The 23,304-nt window shown below is 43.4% G+C and overlaps 1 protein-coding gene across 4 annotated transcripts in view; it reads left to right on the plus strand.

Moving 5' to 3' along the window:
* The window catches only part of LOC115138814 (ephrin type-B receptor 2), a 174,310-nt gene extending 152,604 nt beyond the window's left edge, over positions 1 to 21,706 (plus strand). For 2 of the 4 annotated variants that reach the window (XM_029676012.2, XM_029676017.2), the window contains exons 6-16: positions 787 to 911; positions 2,123 to 2,285; positions 3,373 to 3,481; positions 3,762 to 3,826; positions 5,372 to 5,494; positions 5,651 to 5,898; positions 11,544 to 11,759; positions 12,052 to 12,201; positions 13,381 to 13,574; positions 14,425 to 14,580; positions 15,377 to 21,706. In XM_029676012.2, the coding sequence (XP_029531872.1) occupies positions 787 to 911; positions 2,123 to 2,285; positions 3,373 to 3,481; positions 3,762 to 3,826; positions 5,372 to 5,494; positions 5,651 to 5,898; positions 11,544 to 11,759; positions 12,052 to 12,201; positions 13,381 to 13,574; positions 14,425 to 14,580; positions 15,377 to 15,485 (1,658 nt within the window). In that variant the 3' untranslated portion in view covers positions 15,486 to 21,706. Of the gene's footprint in view, positions 1 to 786; positions 912 to 2,122; positions 2,286 to 3,372; positions 3,482 to 3,761; positions 3,827 to 5,371; positions 5,495 to 5,650; positions 5,899 to 11,543; positions 11,760 to 12,051; positions 12,202 to 13,380; positions 13,575 to 14,424; positions 14,585 to 15,376 lie in introns of those variants that run through there. The other 2 variants (XM_029676024.2, XM_065000651.1) reach the window with 2 other exon arrangements.
* The last annotated feature ends 1,598 nt before the right edge of the window (positions 21,707 to 23,304 follow it).

The following is a 23,304-nucleotide window of genomic DNA, read 5'->3' on the forward strand; positions in this document are numbered from 1 at the left end:
CAGTCCTTTACGGCTCAACTACTGCTGAAAGGATCTGGCTTATTCCTACACAGTGATTACCACATATTATGTGATTAAAATAAATGCTATAATTCTCTATATCTTTCCACCATGACCATGACTCTTGTCCTTGCACTTTCAAACCATTTACTATTGTGTATTAAGTTGTCATCCACAAGAAATATGCGTAAACATAGACTGCAATTACACAAATAGAAGGCTGAAAAAAACTAAATGACGATTGTGTATTGCATACTTGTGGTTATGGTGATTTTCTCTGGTTTTATGTGCCTTGCAAAATGGGCTTGCTCCGCAATTTGTCTTGCTAGGAGGATGCGGCCAGGGGAATGATTGCTAGCCAGCCAGACGGACAGACACTGCGCTCACACCCTGACAGTGTGGGAAGCACGGATTAATCATGGAAATAGTACTGAGTCAGTACTGGAAAGTCCCCTCAGAGGATGTGTGTTGTGACCTGTCTACATGCAGTGCATGTCTGGTCACGATGAGACCAACTATCAACATATCACTATTACTATGGCGTTACATAGTTCAGTGAAGTAGGCATCTGTTTGATGAGATTTTAGGATTCAGATCTATGTTTCTGAGCTAATTATATGATTCAGATCTATAATTCTGAACTAATTATATGATTCAGATCTATGATTCAGAGCTAATCGTTGTGACCGAATGTTGTGATGCTACATTTTTATTTGTTATGTACTTTCCTTCTTTCCCTCTGTGTCTGTATTATCACTCCCGTTCTATCTGTTACTCTCTCTGCAGCTCCGTCGACAGTGTCCATCATGCACCAGATCAGTCGTACCGTGGACAGCATCACTCTGTCCTGGTCTCAACCAGACCAGCCCAATGGAGTCATTCTGGACTATGAACTGCAGTACTATGAGAAGGTAGGTACCCACTGCACACTACCCATTAACAAACAGTCTGCTCTATCTCAGCTCCATGTACACAGACACACAGGGAGAGATAATTGAGTCTGCCCATCCTTCAGCTCAGCAGGGCCAAAATAAGGTATCCACTGACTGCAAAACGAGCTCTCATTTTTTTTATCAAATTGAAATTCAGAACATCTTTGCCTGTTGGTGTACAGTGTGTTCACTGAGGCAGGCAGACATAGCTTCTGAATCCCGCGTACAACTTCTGCTTGATCCCTTCCAATTATAATCACGGTCAGTCAATGGGAAAGGAAACCGCTCTCAGCCCTCCAGAGAGATTTGCGGTTGAAACAATGGAGCGTTGACTGCCATAAAAATATTATTCAACAGACAGCATACTTTCTCACAATAAATTTGACAGACAGGAGTCTGTCCGTCAAGGCGGTCGGTCGGTCACAAATACTACCACACGCAAACACATGCTCACACACTTAGATACAAGCAGACCAGAACACACACACACACACACAACGTTCAAAGAGGACTCCTCTGTGACTGCGCACCATGCTGCTCCACTTTTTAGTCTAATTATTTTCTCAGACACTGCTGAGGAGAGCTGTCAAAACAATTGTTCCGGCCCCTGCCGTGGCTTAGAACTCACAACTGTAATCATGCTGCTGAGTGATTGGTCTAAGGCAGCAGTCGGCACAGTTTTAGTCTCCTCTTCCAGACAGACCCTGTCAGCTTTGTGGATAGAATGAACCGGTGTGGCAATGAAAAGTTGCACTGATCGTCAGAACTCACAGCTCAAACAAACTAATTCTAGCTGACCTGAAACTGCCATCCTTTCTGCCTCCGGCTGTTGCTTTTCATTCTCTGTTCATTCTGCTTGATCAAATAGATACATCAGCGTTAGAAACATTTGAGTCTCTATCTTATTTTGCTCATCAGCCTATTTTTCTAAGGCACTAAATGATTTTTTATTTAACTAGGCAAGTCAGTTAAGAACAAATTCTTATTTTCAATGACGGCCTAGGAACAATGGGTTAACTGCCTGTTCAGGGGCAGAACGACAGCTCAGGGTTTTGAACTTGCAACCTTCCGGTTACTAGTCGAACGCTCTAACCACTAGGCTACCCTGCCGCCCCGTGAGATTAATGCATGAATTGTTCTGTGGATGGCACTGATTTGTCTTCCTCCCTCTTTCTTTCCTACTCTCTCAGGACCAGACAGAGTACAACTCAACCATCATAAAGAGCCAGACCAATACAGTGGTCATCCGCGGTCTCAAACCAGGCGCGATCTATGTGTTCCTGGTTCGCGCCAGGACCGTGGCCGGATTTGGCCGCTACAGCGGCAAGCTCTACTTCCAAACCATGACTGAGGGTGAGGGTGCAGCTAACATTCCCTCAGCTCAGATAGAGCATAGAGAGATGCAGAGTTATCACATCCCATGCATGCCCATCAACCCAACCTGGACCATTACACCATAGACCTAATGACCCAATAGACACAAAGATGTTGATGGGGAAATGGTTTGAGATGCGTTCTACAAGACAACTCTCCAACAATGAGTACACCCATTGTTTTATTTCTGTGGATTTCATTCATTATCTTCTCAGCAGAACTCACAGGGAAGTTATTTTGTGTCATTGAATAAGATAGGTAATGCATGAATGTAGATATTTTTGTAGTTTACTGTACTTGATTAAACGTGGCCTAATGTAAACCATACATCAGGTTAAAGTGTCTAATCTGTATAGAAGGACAGTGCTTGGCAGATTAGCTTCTCCCCTGGCTCCTAAACAGCTCATCTGATGTTAGCACAGCGACCTGGGTGTTCTCTAAACATCTCATTACCTGCAGTGCCGAGGGCCATCATTAGCCTGATCTCTCCTTTGCTCTCTTCTCCTCCACGGCAAGCAGCCAGCACGCTGCCAGACAAAAGAGAACCCAGCATTACAGTTTGATGCATACAGTACCACCCTGTGACACAGCCCTCCCCAGTCTCCACCCCAGACAGAGCAGTCAGGACCTGAGGTGGTGTTGTGAGATTATGTGCCTACTGCCATGCTGGATTCCCTGTGTTTGGCAACGCTCTGGAGGGAAGGGAGCTGGGTCTCCCCCAAACACGCTCTCTCAGTTCCAGACGAGCGGGTGGCCATATCGCTGGCATTTGAGCCCGCACAGTGGGCTTTGGAGAGAGGTCTTGTGCTGCCAACCAAGATGCCCATTGGTCTCTCCAACCGTCTGTCTGTCTGTCTGTCTGTCTGTCTGTCTGTCTGTCTGTCTGTCTGTCTGTCTGTCTGTCTGTCTGTCTGTCTGTCTGTCTGTCTGTCTGTCTGTCTGTCTGTCTGTCTGTCTGTCTGTCTGTCTGTCTGTCTGTCTGTCACCCACTGTTTGCTCCATATGCATTTGCTCAGATACCGGCCCATATGTTTCAGTGTGTGATGGTGTGTTTGTCTAATCACAGAGGAGTACAACACCAGCATTCAGGAGAAACTGCCTCTTATCATCGGCTCTGCAGCTGCAGGTCTGGTCTTCCTCATCGCAGTGGTTGTCATTGTCATCGTCTGCAACCGGTGAGTCATTCATGCATCAGTCCAGCGAACTAATGCTGCATATCACAAAACAGTCAAACAAGCCAGCCAGATTAGACACATTCACTTTAGTGTTTTTTGTTTCTCCCCTACTTCGTTATTGTACTTTAATGGGTGCTGAAGCTTGTTAAGGTGGGGTTTATAGTTTATAGGCTGGTTGTGTTTAGTGGTCATTAGCTAGCTGTGGAGCGGGTAGGCCTGGTGCATAGACCACACCCCCTCTCTGGGCCAGCGCTATAGCTCTTTGTCTTTCTCCCAGGAGGCGTGGCTTTGACCGAGCAGACTCAGAGTATACAGACAAGCTGCAGCACTACACCAGTGGCCACAGTGAGTAACCCAGCCCTCGCTCTCACTCTGTGACTGTTTGCACCTCCCCCACACTCTTGCTAACACACACACACACCTGTCTCCATGGCTACCGGCTCACACAGTCGTCTCCATGGCTAACGTTCAACCCTCTGCTGCCTCACACACCTGTCTCCATGGCTACCACCTGGCACTGTAGTGTCCTTGGCTACCTCCCAACCTTGTGCTTCTTCTCACCTCTCCATTGGTAATCTTGTCTCTCGTTTTCTTCAACCGTCTTCATGCTAGGATTTATCCCAACATAGCTTGTGTACAAGTGTGTATTGGCTCTATGGTCTCATTTCATAGTCAACTAATTCCATTGTTGTGGAATTTGCATTTAGTCTTCTCATAGCTTGTTAAGTCCATTAACATGCTAATACGACGCACACCTTTTGCCATTGCTGAACAATTCTAAGGAGATTGTGAAGAAATGGCCTTTATTCATTATTTTGTTTTCCATGTTGGCCCAGAGTTCCATGAAACAGAAATGAATCTTCAAGTTGGAGCTCAGGAGCTGCAATTGAAACTAGTTTGGCTCTCTCTGGGAGCTTATGGCTTATCATTTGTCCCTCCGTCAGTCAGCTAAAAAATAAAGGGTCTGATATATTTCCTCCCTGAGCTTATTTCAGTTTTATTTATTTATACATTTTTCTATTTAGCTCTTCTGCTTTCCAGGTGTATCAATATAGACAGCTTTCCCATGTGTAATCAATCAAATCAGATTGCAGTAAATGCTGTATTTACAGAACTTGTTTCTTCCAGGATGTAATTCAGTGGGGATTATTGCCAGAGAGGCTGAGGGCATTTCACAGCTAATAATACCGTTCCACTCCCCTGTGTGTGTCTTCATCGCCACACTTATGGTCATAGTTTTCCTGGCTGTCCTCCCCTGTGTCAGGTGGTCTCTGCCATGCTCTGGTGGGTGGTCTTTGGATCGCTCTATAGTTTGGGAAGAGATAGGAGGGTTCTGACTGGGAACTTTCAAGGGGCTCTCCATCTGTTCCTGAACACTTCTTCAGTTCAGTCCGCCATGCAGGTTTCACGACTGTACTAAAAAACCTCAGGTCAGATGTGAAAGTAAGAGCAAGAATAATCAGAATTGAAACCTGGGACACTTAAGTCACTGAAAACTTAAGGTCCACCTTAAGCCAATTTACCTGGCATCAGAGCTTAAGAAAGCCAATTTATTTTCTGGAGCAGAGAGAAATACTGGTATAGTGACTGGCTGCCTCTCCTGGGTGTTAATGGTCTGCTATGACACTGTGGCACTTATACATACACGAACCTGCCTTATCACTGCCAATAACTCACTGGGAATACCATGTCATTGCCCATTGATTATTATAGTCCTGATACCCCCAGCCAAACCTACCGTTCCTACCTTGCACTAACACTAACCTCTCTGACTCTCTCATAATAACATACTGCATTACTCACACTCTGAATGTTAAATACAGACACGGTTGCAGAGTTTGTGTGTGTATGTCAGAATACAAAATTATATCGGCTTCTTCTTTTTCCAAGTGACTCCAGGAATGAAGATATATATCGATCCGTTTACATATGAGGACCCCAACGAGGCTGTGAGGGAGTTTGCTAAGGAGATTGACATCTCTTTTGTAAAGATTGAGCAAGTCATTGGCGCAGGTAAAGAGAAAGGCCAGTCATTTTTTACAACTAAATATTTTCAATGTTGTCTGTATTCCAATGAATTAGGGACTACATTTTGGCTCATAATGTGAACGTTTGTAACCTCTGTCAGACATCTCCTGTCATTAACTGTCTCTCTATTATGTCTTGTAGGAGAGTTCGGGGAGGTGTGCAGTGGAAACCTGAGGCTCCCAGGCAAGAGGGAGATGTTTGTGGCCATCAAGACGCTGAAGTCGGGCTACACAGAGAAGCAGAGGCGGGACTTCCTGTCTGAAGCGTCCATCATGGGTCAGTTTGACCACCCGAATGTGATCCACCTGGAGGGTGTGGTCACCAAGAGCGCCCCCGTCATGATCATCACTGAGTTCATGGAGAACGGATCACTGGACTCCTTCCTCAGAGTGAGTTACACACGGTTTGTCTTTGTCCCACTGAGTCAAATATTAACACTAATGGCTATGCAGATAGACAGGTAGACAAAGACATGCAGACACACGGATGCATGCGCACACACACACACACACACACACACACACACACACACACACACACACACACACACACACACACACACACACACACACACACACACACACACACACACTCTGGGAAATGACTGCTAAATACACATCCTAATGCTAACCCATTTCAAGTGAACATTAACATGCAGAACATTTATCATGTGGAACTCCTCTTTACTTAGCATAGTGTCCATCAGTGAGCCTTGGAGCGTGTCCTTAGAGTGAGCATTTTCTACCCAATCAAGCTGCAGTATTAATGTTCTCTGAGTGTCTGTCTGGTCCAATTATTGATTTATATTACACTGCCTCTAGCGCTGGCTGTTATACAGTATTTCCCCTTGATCCCCATGTTTGACTACAGTAAAATGGAGTCTAAGTACAGTAGCTCTCCAGCTGCTGGTGAGTGAGGCTAGCATTTCAGTGAAGTTAGTCATGCTCTCATTTTGTATTTATCATACTAACCCACATTCAGTCCCCCTGTTTGAGTCACAGAAAAGGAAAAGGACCTATAAACTTCTAGATCTTTCTACGTATGTCACAAAATGCCTCTGTTATTCAGCATCTTAACATTTAGTCAAACATCTTTTATGAAATACAGAACTCATAGAAGACATATCTCAGAAAATACGTTCCAGATAGCTAACCTCACCTTGGGAGGGTCTCAAGTTATTAGCGAGAGTTAAGAAGAAAACATGTCAGCTCTCAAAGAATGAAGTTGGCTTGTAGATGAGAGGCTGCTGTCAGCTGTCAGCCAGTCCTGTGGCTTCTGTCTGTAGCATGTCAGCTGAATGGGAGCATGTTTTTCCTGATGTGACTGGGTGCCCAAAAGCTTTCATCTCTTATTGGACTCATCGGGGGTTTGAAGTAAGGAGTAAAAAACTGAATGGAAAAGAGCTAGTGATTTATGGAAATCTTCACAAATATAAAGGATCCCCCCCATTAGTTTTACTTCACTTTAAATCAATTGTGAGTGAAAACAGCATAATTATAAAACATAGAAAAACATATCTATTTAACAAGAGCCAACTATTTCTACTGTTTGATATAAATCACTATGTTGATGTTTAGATATGTCTGATGTTGCTGCTAGCCAGATAACGTATCCCCTCCACCACCTCTGTTATAGCCCCATCTTCGTCACTCCTCATCCCGTTGTCATTGTTTACCTCTAAAAGGATCATACTGAGTAAGGCTTTCGTGACTCAGGGCAAGAGAGCAAACTGACGAGTATCAACTCTGAGCTATTAGAGAATATAATAAACTCGAGATGTAAACTCTTCCTCTGTGGATCAAAATACACATCAAAATCCTCCATTAAAAAGGAGGCAGCCATCCTCCTGTCAGCCGACTGCTGCTCTGTCTACTGCTGGAGGTGCAAAACATGAACTTTATTAGCATTCTGCTTCAGACCTCCGAGACACTGTATGCCAACTCACTCTTGAATTTGACAGGGTTGTGTGTCTCTGTCTCTGTCTGGTGAGCATTTTTGACAGCACATTTTATTTCAAACAACAGAGCATCACTGTGGCTCCTCACTGTATGACAACGTCTGCTGACAGCGTCAGTTCTTTAGAACGTGGCGCTCTGTGAAGGAGGGCCAGGTAGCAGGGGGTCAGTTAAGACGATCACCTTGAAGGATCAGCTCCCCTACAGCTCCTGGTGCAGCTTACGCTGCTGTGATGCATCTCCAAGGTGGAGCTAAAGCGAGAAAATGAGAGTAGATCAATCACATCTAATAGATGGATAGAGACAAGCAGAGAAAGTAGGAAAAGTTGAGGGCCATTTAATTACCAGAACAAAATGGTAGGGGTAAGTGGGGTAAGTTGATCCACTTTCTAGGAAACCATACACAAAATTAATAATTTGTCCAAATATTTAGGAATAGGTCATTATTTCATGTGAAGGACAAAATCACACGGAAAATGTGGTAAGCAAGTTAGGTCCAAAAAACTGATTTTTAAATTAATTTATTGTGCGAGAGGTTTCATGATGCTTGTATCTAAACCAAAGTAGATACTTTTAAGATTTTTTATTTGTACTATTTTCTACATTGTAGAATAATAGTGAAGACATCACAACTATGAAATAACACCGGTCTCCCTCGTGCCCTGCATTCTGTAGTACAGACAAGACCTGCTTTCCCTTATGTAAGGAATTAGGCACTTTCCCAGGTTTACTACAGTATGTATTGTAGACTGCACAGTAGCCTAATAAACTAATACGCATTTCGTTAATAAAAGAAATGATAAAAAAATACTCTTTCAAATGCAGATGATGATTTAGTTGTGGATCCATAACGAATTACTATGGGAATAAATATCACTGATTTACGGTATTGGTACAGAGTTGTCTAATGAAGGCAAACAATTTAGAATCCTCCAATCCTGTCGCATTCTCCCGACCGTCACGTTGTATATCGCCATTTTTTCCAATTCATCCTAATGGAGGGTTTTGTTTTTAGTTTTTCTCTGAATAGAAACATCATAATATTAGTCAAATGAATTAAGCCAGATTTCTAAAAATCAATCCCATATACTATGTTATTACAAAAAAGGTTTTCAATTCTCTGGTAATGCCAATACAGAAGACTATCAAATGCTTTTCAAAGAAGCCGTCTGGTGGTCAAACTAGCAATAACTTGCAGTAACAGAAGAAATGGCTGAGAATTAAATGACGTGCCACAGAATGCTGCAGCAGCACGCAAGGTGTGCCTCAGTATGATGCAACGTTTAAAGGAGGAACCACTGTACATCAGTTGGGGCCTCTATAAGATTCAATATGAGGTCCTTAACCTAGCATGAAAGTGCATCCTTGTAGCTGTGTGGGCTAATATAGTCAAAATGTTTGCCTTGGGGTAAGTTGAGCCAATGGTCTTGCCAATGGCAAGTTGAACAACTTTAAGTGCTTTCTTTCCAGATGTAATGCAAGGCATTATCGCTGGGTTAAGAGGTAACAACAGAGTCCGGTCTTTGTCAAAAGTGTTTTAAAAAGTACAAAATGTTTGTTACGTGTTAAGCCTGTGTTAAAATATGCTTAAAATGATTAAAATACCGATTGTGATTGTGTTGAATTGTGTTTGCTTTTAAAAACGTAGTAGTCATATTTAATTCAGTACATATATTTGGCGGCTTATCTTGCCCCGCAGGACAGGGTATCTTACCTCATACCCGGGATAAGTTCTTTGGACAAGTTATGTTTTCCAAACTGTAATGTTTACATTAATTAATTCAGATTCATGGATATACAACATCCTGAAATACAATGCATTCGGAAAGTACTCAGACTCCTTGGCTTTTTCCACATTTTGTTACGTTACAGACTTATTCTAAAATTGATTAAATAAAAATCCTCATCAATCTACACAAAATACCCCATAATGACAAAGTGAAAACAGGTTTTTTTCAAATGTTTGCAAATGTATTACAAATAAAAACATAAATACCTTATTTACATTATTATTCAGACCCTTTTCTCTGTGACTCGAAATTGAGCTCAGGTGCATCCTGTTTCCACTGATCATCCTTGAGATGTTTATACAACTTGATTGGAGTCCATCTGTTGTAAATTAAATTGTTTGGACATGATTTGGAAAGGCACACACCTGTCTTTAAAAGGTCCCACTGTTGACAGTGCATGACAGAGCAAAAACCAAGCCATGAGGTCGAAGGAATTGTCGGTAGAGCTCCGACACAGGATTGTGTCGAGGCACAGATCTGGGAAAGGGTACCAAAAATGTCTGCAGCATTGAAGATCCCCAAGAACACAGTGGTCTCCGTTATTCTTAAATGGAAGAAGTTTGGAACCACCAAAACTCTTCCTAGAGCTGGCTGGCTGCCCGGCCAAACTGAGCAATCTGGGGAGAAGGGCCTTGGTCAGGGAGGTGACCAAGAACCCGATGGTCACTCTGACAGAGCTCCAGAGTTCCTCTGCGTAGAAGGGGATATTGACAACCATCTCTGCAGCACTCCACCAATTAGGCCTTTATAGTAGAGCGGCTAGACGGAATCCACTTCTCAGTAAAAGGCACATGACAGTCCGCTTGGAATTTGCCAAAATGCACCTGAAGGACTCTCAGACCATGAGAAACAGTATTCTCTGGTCTGATGAAACCAAGATTGAGATCTTTGGCTTGAATGCCAAGTATCACGTGTGGAGAAAACCTGGCACCATCCCTACAGTGAAGCATGGTGTTTGCAGCGTCATGCTGTGAGGATTCTTTTCAGCGGCAGAGACTGGGAGACTAGTCAGAATCAAGGGAAAGATGAATGGTGCAAGTACAGAGAGATCCTTGATGAAATCATACTCCAGAGCGCTCAGGACCTCAAACTGGGTCGAAGGTTCATCTTCCAACAGGACAATGACCCTAAGCACACAGCCAATGCAGTAGTGGCTTCAGAATGTCCTTGAGTGGTCCAGCCAGAGCCCGGACTGGAACCCGATCTAACATCTCTGGAATGACCTGAAAATAGCTGTGCAGCGACGCTCCCCATCCAACCTGACATATCTTGAGAGGATCTGCAAAGAATAATGGGAGAAACTCCCCAAATACAGGTGTGCCATGCGTGTAGCGTCATACCCAAGAAAACTCAAGGCTGTACTCGCTGCCAAAGGTGCTCCAACAGTCCAGGGTAAAGGGTCTGAATAATTACGTAAATATGTTATTTCATAGTTTTTTTTAATACATTTGCTAACATTTCTAAAAGCCTGTTTTTGCTTTGTCATTATACTGTATTGTGTGTAGATTGATGAGGGGGAAAACATATTTAAAACATATTCTGACTGGATTTGGGATAGAATCATATAATGGCACAGAGCATGTATTAGATCAAAAATAAATAAATGATACCTCTATCTGCTAATCAGATCCAAATGACTTTGGTTGAAGAATCTTCCCAATTAAAGTACAGTATGCAAACACAGTGCAGGGATGCAGAGATCAGGAGGAGCTGTGTAGTTGGGAGGCATTTCAGCCTCATGAATAATGCATAACACTTAATTGCTGTGGTACATGAGGAGCTGGTGGACGTGAAGAGAAATTCCTGCTCTGCTAATGAGCAGAAAAGTGTTTGGAAGAGACACAGAGACACAGGCTAGAGGATCTGGCTAACCATAGGCCGGGAACATGCCCAGATGAATACACAGCCAGACCTAGTCCGTCTGTGATCCATCTGTGTCCCCACCCCATCCCTGGGCCATGATACTGGGCCTGTCTGTCAACGCTCATGCTCTCTCATCTCTCATCATGATCCTCCCGGATATTCCCTAGTGGATCTCTGGTCCTCGTAGTGGGTGGTGAAGGTGCAGGTGTGCACAGTTGGAGGCACAGCTGCAGGCCAGATCCAGACACTCCCCTATGGGGTAATGCCTTGGCCAATCCAGGAAGGAGAACAGCTGCAGCCAACCAGACCAAGCTTAGCCCAGCCCAGCTCATCCTATAGCCACATCTATTCAACCATAGCCCACAGAGGCCCCTGGGGATGTATCATATTGTAATATAATGTCATCCTTTTTTTTTTTTTTTGCAGCAAAATGACGGTCAGTTCACGGTGATCCAGCTGGTGGGCATGCTGCGTGGCATCGCCTCTGGCATGAAGTACCTGGCCGACATGAACTACGTCCACCGCGACCTAGCCGCACGCAACATCCTGGTCAACAGCAACTTGGTCTGCAAGGTGTCTGACTTCGGCCTGTCCCGTTTTCTGGAGGACGACACGTCAGACCCCACCTACACCAGCGCCCTGGTGTGTACCATGACCTTACTGCAAACACCACACACATACACGTGTGTGCATCCACACTTGCACACTCACACACATAGGCAACGCACGCACATGCCCTCTCCTCCCCTTTTATGGGTTTCCATATCACACACATCCAGTCCCAGGAGTTTAGCTATATCCATCTCCCAGTTGGGATTAGAGAGTATTGTTACTGTGAGTAATCTCTCTCTGTAGAGCCAGGACACTGTGACGATCAGGTTTCCGTCTCAGTTCCCTCTATAAGATTGCTCCCTCATTGTGTTGTGTTTCTCAGGGAGGGAAGATCCCTATCCGATGGACAGCCCCTGAAGCCATCCAATACAGGAAGTTCACATCCGCCAGTGATGTCTGGAGCTATGGCATCGTCATGTGGGAAGTCATGTCCTATGGAGAGAGACCTTACTGGGACATGACCAATCAAGACGTATGTATAGTCCTTTATGTATAATTTGTATAATTCGTCAAGCAGAAATACTAGAAATAAATAGCCTGGCATCAAATATTCCCATTTTATTCAAACAAAGGCTGATTATATACAGACAATTGTTCTTGAATGTTATTACCTCTCTGTGAACCCCCATAGAGATCCATTTTGTCATGGTGGTTTTCTTCCCCTGGCTTAACAGCAACTTTCTAACCTGGGTTTAATATGAAAGCCCCCCAGTTACCACAGAGCGATAATAAGATGATTTGGAATGCAAGGCAACGCTCCGCAGACTATTCCTGCTCTTGACTGGAGCCTCTGTTTCCAGGCTCCCTCTGGGTGGTGGAGAAGAGAGCAAATTATGGGGAGAGAGATAATGAAAATAGTTTCAAATTGAAAGTGTGAACGCTAATGCCCTAAGAGGGACTGAGGAGCTCGACGGTTATCTTATTAGCGGCTTCAGATAGTGTTTCTACTCCATCAGCATCTTGGTTGGGAGGGAGGCCTCTGAATGAGATTAATCTGGGTCTGAATGAAGCTCCATAATGTCAGTGATAATGAGCAGAGGATCGTGGGTCCTCATCAGAACCCTCCTCTGAGCTGGTCGTTCCCCACTCTTAGCCAGGCATCAACTCCCTGATCTCTCGCCCACCACCAACATCACCACAGCCACTCTTAGTCTCAAATTAGACCTTTTTGGTATGACAATGACCATAGAGTTAGCAAAACAGAACAAATGGATCTGGGACCAGGCTCTGACTTAGATATTTGTATGGCAGGAACATTACTGTACATAATTTCTAAAGGCTCTTGATGCCAGACTGACTGAGAATAAGTCACTGCTGCCACAGACTGCACGGATGTGAGGAGCCATTGGTATTAGACTGATACTTTAGTGTGACACTTAACTGGTACAGTAAGTATGCAGCCAAGACAAAACAATGTCTAAATTGTAATGGTGGTCATTTCCTACTTAGTGTTAATGCAATAATGTGTGTAGGATTAGGTATGTGTGTGGGCATGTGTGCTGCAGTTTTGACTTGTATAACACTGAGAATTGTGAAAGGATGCTCTACTATGGGATTGTCGTCTCTCTCCTCCTCCTCCTCCTCCTCCTCCTCCTCCTCCTCCTCGTAGAGCCTCATAGCAACCCTTAGAGATCTGTATCTCCCCCTGCAGGTGATCAATGCCATAGAGCAGGACTACCGGCTGCCCCCTCCCATGGACTGCCCTAGTGCCCTGCACCAGCTCATGCTGGACTGCTGGCAGAAGGACCGTAACAACCGGCCGAAGTTCAGCCAGATTGTCAACAACCTGGACAAGATGATCCGCAACCCCAACAGTCTGAAGGCCATGACCCCTCTGTCATCAGGGTGAGTGGAACACTTAGCACGCTCTCCTTAGATCTCCGTCAGTTTATCTGTGGGTTTATCTGTCTGTCTGTCTATTAGTGTGTTCGAGTGAAAGTGTTCCTCTGTCTCTCTTGGCCAGTCATCACAATATCCAGGATTGGGCTTAAATACTACTTTCATATTTCCAGGAGGATGTAGTGCAATTAACTTCAAAGATGGAAAAACAATTCCATTTTTGGTTACACTTTTGATATTCATGGTACAATTTATTTCAACCAAACGCTGTCTCCTGTTTCTTTTGGCGCCGAGTGGTTATATAAATAAAATCCATTGGTTTCATAGATCAAGTCATTTCCATGAATGCTTTAGGCAAATTATGATTTAAAGCAGTTGCACAATTAAAAAAACAAAAACATTTTCAAGTACATTGCTAAAATATACTGAAATCCATATATCCTATGCTATATTTTCATTTTTGATGGTGCGTAGAATAGAGACTTAGATTTTCCACTGAAACTGTGTGGATACTCCCACTGGGCACACACTGGTTGAATCAATGTTCTTTCCACATCATTTCAATGAAATTGCACCAACGTGGAATAAACGTTAAATTGACTTCTGTGCCCAGAGGGCTGGCTCTTCTAAGCCTGTCACTCCATTTGGAAAGAACATTTTTATAAGAAATCAACTCTGAAAATGGCTTCCAGTAGATGACGCCAAGGCTACTTTATTTTGTCCTTAAAACTAATCTAGTGTAGGCTCTCCACTCTTGTGTCTGTTCCAAACGTACTGATTGCCATCATAGAGGTGAGAGAGTTATGACAGTGTCTCTAGAGCTGTGTTTGACTCTTAGTATATGTATCTTCCCCAGTGTCCATCTTCCTCTCCTGGACCGCAGTGTTCCAGACTTCTCCAGCTTCAGCACAGTGGACGAGTGGCTGGATGCCATCAAGATGGGCCAGTACAAAGACAACTTTGCCAACGCTGACTTCACCAGCTTTGATGTGGTTTCCCAGATGACTATGGAGTAAGTGCTGATCCCAGACCTGTGTTTCTAATAAGGATGATAAGGATGAGGTTGAAGCGAGGCAGGTGGGCTGTTCCTGGACAGTCTCATACCTTAAAGTCTGGGTGACTGCCAGGCTCAGCCCCTGGCTCATCATAAATCTGTCTCTCACTGTATGTCATTAAGAGATAATAACGGTGCAGTACAACTGCTCTGAGCTAGAACAGAGTACAGACTCTGGCCATGTGGCTGCCAGGTTTCTTATACAACAGTTAAATTACATAATAGATATAGGAGAATGAACAGGCATAGTAATGTTTAGGAATACATTCCTGCCTCAGTAGACTTAATAAAGACATAGACAACATATATTAGCAGATAGAGACTATTCAAGGTCTGTTTAGTAAATAAGGTACACATTACTCTGCTTATTGTCTTCTATCTATATCTCTTAATATCCTCCTAAAGTCACATTGGAAATCTGAGCCACGTAAGTCTGTTTTTTTAAATGTCCAACCACATCTCTGGTTACAATACTTAAACCAATAAGACACATCAGTCCATAGGGTTAAGGTTAGGAAAGAAAGGTGTTCCTTTGTTTCCTGAATGGAAGAAGTTGTTCAACCAACAGAGTTAGTACTGTAAGCGGTCATGCCTGGACAGAATTCGGAATTTGGCAGACTGGGGCCCAGAATTTAACCTTGATCTAACTTGTTGAGTTTACCTTGGCTTATGCCATGTGACTTGTTCCATAAAACCTGTTGTGTCTTCTGTGATGGCTTTCTCCTGACTCCTGTGGTTGTGTCTCCTGCCACAGTGACATCCTGAGTGTGGGTGTAACGTTAGCAGGCCACCAGAAGAAGATCCTGAACAGTGTGCAGATGATGCGTGCCTCCATGAACCAGATCCAGTCTGTGGAAGTTTGACCATCCAGAGTGGAGCGGAGGAGAGCAGAGCAGAGGAGAGGGGATTGGGATGCAGGACCCTGGGTGCACGGATGGAGTGGATATGTTTTTGCTTGACCGTGAACCTGGGTTTCCTACCAGACTACCGTCCATCCCTGGTCCCCCCTTCCAATCCCTCTCCTGTCCTCCTCTATGCCCTCATCCAAAGTCCCCTCAACCTTCGGGATCAGCTTTGGAAGGTTGTGGCCAGCATGTCTAAATGACCAGACGTCAATCAACGTGGCTCACAACCGTCCATCTTGGAACCAGGATCATGAGAGGTTACTGACCAGAGACACATTTCTACTAGCATCTTCCACCCATGTTTTTTATTTTATTTACGTTGAACTTTTACGTTTGTTTTAAGAATTTTGTAAAGAATTTTGTAAAGAAAAAAAAAGTTAAGAACTCTAGGAGTCTATAGATGGTATACAATTGTAAGCTAGGTGAAATGACTAGAAAGGCTACCCTTTAAAAAGGGCCACAGACAAGAAGACAATGAAAACTGGGTGATTTAAGACCAACACTCTCAAAATTAATCAGATATATTCTTTGTAAACTAGGTGAACTGACTTCAGAAACAGAAATGCAACATAAATATTTGCTGCCTCCCTGAAGGCAAACAGCAGAAGAGACTGAGGAACTCGATCTATTCCCCTGTCTTTGATTTGGGACGTAATATAAGTGTGAGCACCATGAAATGGACCTGGCAGAAACTACTGACATGAACAAATAAAAGACATTCAGTTATCTACCAATTCAAAAGTAAAGAAATGTAAACAAAAATACATTTTCTCATATCAAGTAATTTCCTTTTCTGTGTGAAAATTGTGATGAAGATTCTCTCTCACCATGCTTCCTCTCACCATGGGAAAATGTATATTTTTTCAATATTAACATAACCTGCCAAATGGAACATCGTCCCTGTGTACCTCAGATGATGTCATGATGACGTCAAGATCCTGTACACATCAGATGCACATGACATTGGGACTGTGATGTGATCACTATGAGACGGACATAGTTACTAATACCTGGAAGTGATGGATTTACATTTTTCTTAGGGTGACTATAGGGAGGTTTTTATCTGTTGTTATTATTATTTGATTTTTTGGGGGCAAAATGTTAGTTGTGGACTTTGAATAATCAGTATAATAAGCAGCAAACATACAGTACTTCCTCCATGGATGTATAGTGTCTACGTAGAAGGAGTGCAAGGAGTGCACATATGTTTTGGTCCTCACATTGTCTTGAGGTTTCCCTGTGTTTTCAGCTTCACCGTGTGTTTGTTTGTGTGTGTCTGCGTGCGTGCCTGGTGCATGGGTGTATATGTGTGTTTGTGTCTGCGTGCGTGTCTGGTGCATGGGTGTATATGTGTGTTTGTGTCTGCGTGCGTGCCTGGTGCATGGGTGTATATGTGTATGTGTGTCTGCGTGCGTGCCTGGTGCATGGGTGTATATGTGTGTTTGTGTCTGCCTGCGTGTCTGGTGCATGGGTGTATATGTGTATGTGTGTCTGCGTGCGTGCCTGGTGCATGGGTGTATATGTGTGTCTGCGTATCTGCGTGCGTGTCTGGTGCATGGGTGTATATGTGTGTCTGCGTGTCTGCGTGCGTGTCTGGTGCATGGGTGTATATGTATGTGTGTCTGCGTGCGTGTCTGGTGCATGGCTGTATATGTGTGTTTGTGTCTGCGTGCGTGTCTGGTGCATGGGTGTATATGTGTGTTTGTGTATGCGTGCGTGTCTGGTGCATGGGTGTATATGTGTGTTTGTGTCTGCGTGCGTGTCTGGTGCATGGGTGTATATGTGTGTTTGTGTCTGTGTGCGTGTCTGGTGCATGGGTGTATATGTGTGTTTGTGTCTGCGTGCGTGTCTGGTGCATGGGTGTATATGTGTGTGTGTGTGTATGCGTGCGTGTCTGGTGCATGGGTGTATATGTGTGTGTGTGTGTATGCGTGCGTGTCTAGTGCATGGGTGTATATGTGTGTGTGTGTGTATGCGTGCGTGTCTGGTGCATGGGTGTATATGTGTGTGTGTGTGTATGCGTGCGTGTCTGGTGCATGGGTGTATATGTGTGTGTTTGTATGCGTGCGTGTCTGGTGCATGGGTATATATGTGTGTGTGTGTGTGTGTATGCGTGCGTGTCTGGTGCATGGGTGTATATGTATGTGTGTGTGTATGCGTGCGTGTCTGGTGCATGGGTGTATATGTGTGTGTATATGCGTGCGTGCGTGTCTGGTGCATGGGTGTATATGTGTGTGTGTGTATGCGTGCGTGCGTGCGTGTTGCTAAATGTGCTCGGTGGTACAAAGCAACGGCTCCCAAAGCTGAGGGGGTATTGTTTGATAGCATGCTGAGTTAATGATTGATTTCACAGAGCTTTGATTTGTTACACTTTACAAAATATAATGCGCTTACATTATATTTAGCTTTTTTCTTCCAGATTGTTTTCCTTTTAAAATAATTTTACATTGAAGTGTTCAGGTTTTAACACCCAAACATTGGTACGGTCACGGACAAATCTTTTCACAACAGGGCAGTAACATTAGCATGGGATAGTGGATTATTTTACGCATATTTGTATTATTATTATTGTACATCGTGGATGATTGACAGCTTTTCCAAGTAGTCTCTTGGCAGGGTATGTGAACGCAGATCATACTGGACAATGGATGACTATCTGGATCTTCCATGCTCTTTTGGAATTTTAGGACATCATTATTATGTTGGTGCTCACAAATTGTAGATAACTGGAGTCCTTGAGACATCTACTTTCATTTTATAGATACGTATTGCATTTACTGTATGGCTTCTGTGAAAAACTGCCTGGTGAATGGAGAGCTGTCTATCATTGGCTTTGTTGTTGTGGCCGATGTGTTGTTTGAGGGGTTAGGGAGCCTGATTGGTCTGTGCTAGTTAAAATCCATGGATTCCCCAGAGATGGTAAAACACAGAGTTTACATCACTACTGCAGAGCTCCTAATGGGCAGATCCACTGAGACAGGCTCAGCACTCAATACAGACTGAGGAGCCAGACATGGAGCTCCAGCTGGTCAGACATGTCCATTCCTAGTGGGAGTCCACTGCCTGATCACAGCCCCACTGGCCAGACAGTGGTTCCCTCCATCTCTCCTCAGAGCTAAACACATGCCTCAGATCTACCATTCTTCTCCTCCCACTGTTCTCTGTGCTCTGCTTTTTCAGATCCATTGCTTTGTGACTCTGCATGTTGTCATGTTGACAGACCAGACTGAATTTATGTAGATAACACACAACCTGTGGGCCCCGTACTGGTTTCACAGCAGGTGGCTATGTGAGCAGAGGTTCTTCCACAAAAGGTCATTCTTCCATAAACATCATCAGGTGTCCGCTGTCCGTTTTAAGGCACTTTGCTGTCTGAGCAGAACAGGAGAGGTATCCTATGTAGGCCATAGCATTAGACCCCTAAACACAGAATGCGTGAAATCCTGCCTTTGCTCTCGTCTGTCAGTTAGTCCCCATTTCATTCCACCCACTAACCCACATAGCCGTCCAGAGTCTTAATAAACGTGGGCAGGAGCATTGAGGTTTTGATCCAGCTTCTGTAATATCATCCTCCCTTTAGTTTTCCGTCAACATTTCTGTGCGTCACCATGCATATTCCCGTGCAGACTCCATGACAGATGAAACAGCAGGAAGTGCATCACTCTGTTAGTCACTGCCCAGATTAAAAGGGGCAGCGATTCTGTGACCCAACTGTCACTGATGCGACCGTGCAGTTTCCTTTCAAAAAGAGCTCACAAAGTACTTTCTTCCTTTCCATTGCACAACACTTTAATATTTAAGGGCACCTCAGTGATATTCAGTTAAGCCCAGGCAGCCTGAGTCAGTCTTCCCAAGATATAGACAGATATCCCACTGTCAGAACAAGCAGTGGCAATATATGTTCACGAAAGCAGGCCCTGCAGCACAGCACTAGTATTTGTGCTGAAGACGGTGATAGTCATAGGAAGGTGATTAAGGTGATTATCAAGTGATTAAAAGAGCGGTGTGTAAACAAAGTGTGCTTCCGTGTGACGTCCAATCAAAATACATTACTAGGACATGTTGTTAGGATGAGATGGAACTAAAACATTCAGTAATGGTGGACTCGTATTTAGAGTGATATGAACATAAATATAGGTAGTAATAAAGTGTTTTTCTTTTATTGCATCGCTCTTGGAAGCGTAGGTTTGGTGAGGTACTTCTGTTCAGAGCAGCTAGATTCATAAGGAGTTGAGTCAACACATGTTTATTGGTTGCACAGTGTGGGGCCATGGTGACTGCTGAAAGCACTGTGTAATGTATTTATTTATTCTGCCTCGGAACCTAATGGCACAAAGAAACCCTGTTTATATACCGATAGCTCATCCAGAGCTATCCTTTGCTATTGGCCACAGAAAAAGCTGTCATCCCTCTTTCTTTTATTTTTAAGACATTGCTAGCCTCCTTTTAAGAACAGTACAGCTCAGTGGTACTGGTTTCATAGCCCCGCCCTTCTGATAAAACCCCTTGGCACAGTCGCCCTATTGGCCTGTTGTAATGGACCTATTGTAAGTGATTGGTCAATCTGGTGCGATTATGATGGGTTTAGTTCAGAGAAGATTATTCCCACATTGTAACGTTTTTTAGACTTTGCTGTGTGAATCCATGATGGTCATTATCTCACTGGATAGTTCTCTCTGGTGTACAATGCAAGTGTTTAAAGCACCACCCTAAGTACTGTAAATGGGTTACTTTATACATAGATTGCATCAAGGACATTTTTGCATTGGTGAGATTTTGCCATTGGTGAGATTTTGCCATTGGTGAGATTTTGCCATTGGTGAGATTTTGCCATTGGTGAGATTTTGCCATTGGTGAGATTTTGCCATTGGTGAGATTTTGCCATTGGTGAGATTTTGCCATTGGTGAGATTTTGCCATTGGTGAGATTTTGCCATTGGTGAGATTTTGCAGCTCGTTGAAGACGAGTATAAGCTAAAATAGAATAAAAACCACACATGGCTTTTTGTTGAATGATAGTGTATTTTTTTCTCCCCAAAGACCACTGAAATAACAGACATTTTAAAGACAGTAAATGTACACTTCTTCAAAGCACTTATCGGTGTTTCTATGTTTACATTTTTCATGAGGAAGAAAATGTCTCAAACGTCTGCTCCGTTAATAAAAAAAAAAACATTTGGCTACCATCGTTGCATATTATTTAACAGTGCAGGGCATATACTTTGTTCTCTCCTTTTTCAATGTCCAGGCTCATGAGACAGATGGAGGAATGATGTCTAAAGTGCATAATAATGATATAATAGCATTGAGACCAGAATACATCTGTTTGTTACAGTAAGGGTCTTTGTTTGGAATCTCAGATAACTTGCTAGTATCACAGAACTCTGTCCTCTGCTGTTTTGTACATCTAAAACTCTGGTCTTTGTTTCAATGGCTTGTATCTGCAGATACTGTTGATGTTTTACTGTCAATGTCATGATAAGTAATACATAACAATCCCCCCTCTTTTATTTATGAATCAAAACAAAACCAATGTATCTGAGATGTTGATTCAATGCACTGTGGACGAACAATTTCCATTCGGTGTTCCAATTTTTTAAGGACGGACGGAAACCGTTATGTCTCAGTGTTAGAATGACATGACAGTGTGCATAAACACAAGCTGTGCCTGCTCATACTCGTTGGTCTGTGTTTGTGCACCATCCAAATATGTCTCGAGCAGCAGTCTGCCTGCCTGTCTTTGTGGCAGTCAGTTCAGAGTGTATAGAAAATGGCTCCTGTGGATATCTCTTTTGTGTAAAGCGTTAGAGCTCCCTCTGCTGACACAGTGGCTAATAGCAGTCTAGTTGTGACAAATGTCCTTATGTTCCTTGAGTTGTCTTATCCCCCCACTTCCCCCTTCCACCCCTATCTCCCCACCTCTCTGGCTGTTGCTGAAGACAGGCTGGGGATGGCCCTGTCTCCCCCGGCCTGTTGTAGCCCTCGTAGACCAGTGCCGGCCCTGACCACTGTGACTGATGTGGGAGGTCCTGTATTTCTGTATAAATGTACATTGACTGTAATCCTGTGAATGATGTAACAATTTCATTATTTGTAATATTGTTATTGGTTTTATTTTCTAAAATGGAAAGCCCAACTCGACTCTCCTCAATAAAAAACGAGATCTGTCATACCACTCTATTATGGTATTCATGGTGTTCTTACTGTCCTCCTCTATAACCCTGTGATATCATTTCAGCTACAGAGGACATTACTTCATAATAGTTATGTCATTTTTATACTGTATGAGGAGGGGGTTAGTTATATTTTTAACTACATTGACCTGAATGTGTAAGAATTGTAAAATTCCAATCTGAATTGGACTGAATTTATCAGTGTGCACAATTGATCAAAACTCATTTTATGGTTCAATTACAGGAAATGCAGTTGCGGAAGACTCGAGGGAACGGATTTGAGGGAACGGATTTGAGGGAACGGATTTGGTAAAATACAGCATATTTTTTGTAACCATGTCTTTTCATATGAAAGGTTTAACATACAACTGCCAGACAGTGTTTTTCTTTGCTAATGTTTTGACCTAACATTTTTGGGCCACCTCATGCATCACTAATCTACTGTGTGTCCAAAATCCCTCACTCACACAGCCTCCATTTAAAAAAAATGTTTCCATGTCTTTATTCATTTGGACAAAGTACTGTACAGTTTCCCCCCAAGCTGAGGTTCCTGAATGGAGGTCAGACTCTCTTCACCTTCCTCTCAGTTTTAGAGGCCTCATTAGCAGTTGACGTGTGAAAGGCTAGAGACCTCGGTGTGACCTCGCTGAGACTGGCGTGTGTGCTAAAAGGTTTACCCCGTGAGTAGGAGACGGAGTTCAGTGGTGAGACCCCGCTGGCACACCAAACCCGTTCTCCCTCTAATCTCGACCACCCGCGAGTCTCTCTTTACACACCGTTAACTGTGATGACTTTGGGCCCAGTAGGGCCGACCATGAGCGCAGGTTGGGAAATGCCTGTCATCTCTGATGTCAAATCAAATGTTATTTGTCATGTGTGCCGAATACAACTGTTGGAGACTTTACCGCATAATGTTGATTTATGAACCCTTTCCAACAATGCGGAGTTAAAAAGCAAGAAACATTTGCTAAATAAAAAAAGGAAATAGTAACACAATAAAATAACAAAAAGAGGCTTTATACCAGGAGTACTGGTACCAAGTCAATGTGCGGGGGTACAAGGTAGTTGAGGTAATATGTACGTGTAGGTAGGGGTATAAGTGACTAGGCACAGCCTTGTGCAGATGTATGGACAGAATTGTGCGGCAGAAAAATGGGGAGAGTATGTGGGGTGGTATTGTAGAGAAAATTAGAGGAAAAAGTAATGTGATTGAATGCTAAATTTGTACAACATTGATATATTGATATATAAGTGCAATATTTGCACTTGTTTGATGTTGCACGTCTTGTCTGCCGAGGTAGTGAAACATTGTAGTGAGGAGGAGAAAATTGTTCCTCACTACCACTGCCTAACAATAGCAACCTTTGTGTTTTCTTGAGCTTGTTGTGTGTTATAAGTTGAAACAGCAGCAGCTGTATAGGGATCAATGGAATCAAAACAAGCCAAATATGCCTCCAACCCAGCCTGTCTCTCTCTTTCTTTCTCTCTAAATCTCTCTTTCTAACTCTTCTCCTCTCTCTCTAACTCTCCCCATCTCATCTCTCTCTCTCTCTCTGTGCGTAGCTTAATGATCATTCATCATCAGTTTGTTTGTTACCGCTGTAC

Source organism: Oncorhynchus nerka, linkage group LG2, assembly GCF_034236695.1.
Source record: "Oncorhynchus nerka isolate Pitt River linkage group LG2, Oner_Uvic_2.0, whole genome shotgun sequence".
NCBI lineage: Eukaryota > Metazoa > Chordata > Actinopteri > Salmoniformes > Salmonidae > Oncorhynchus > Oncorhynchus nerka.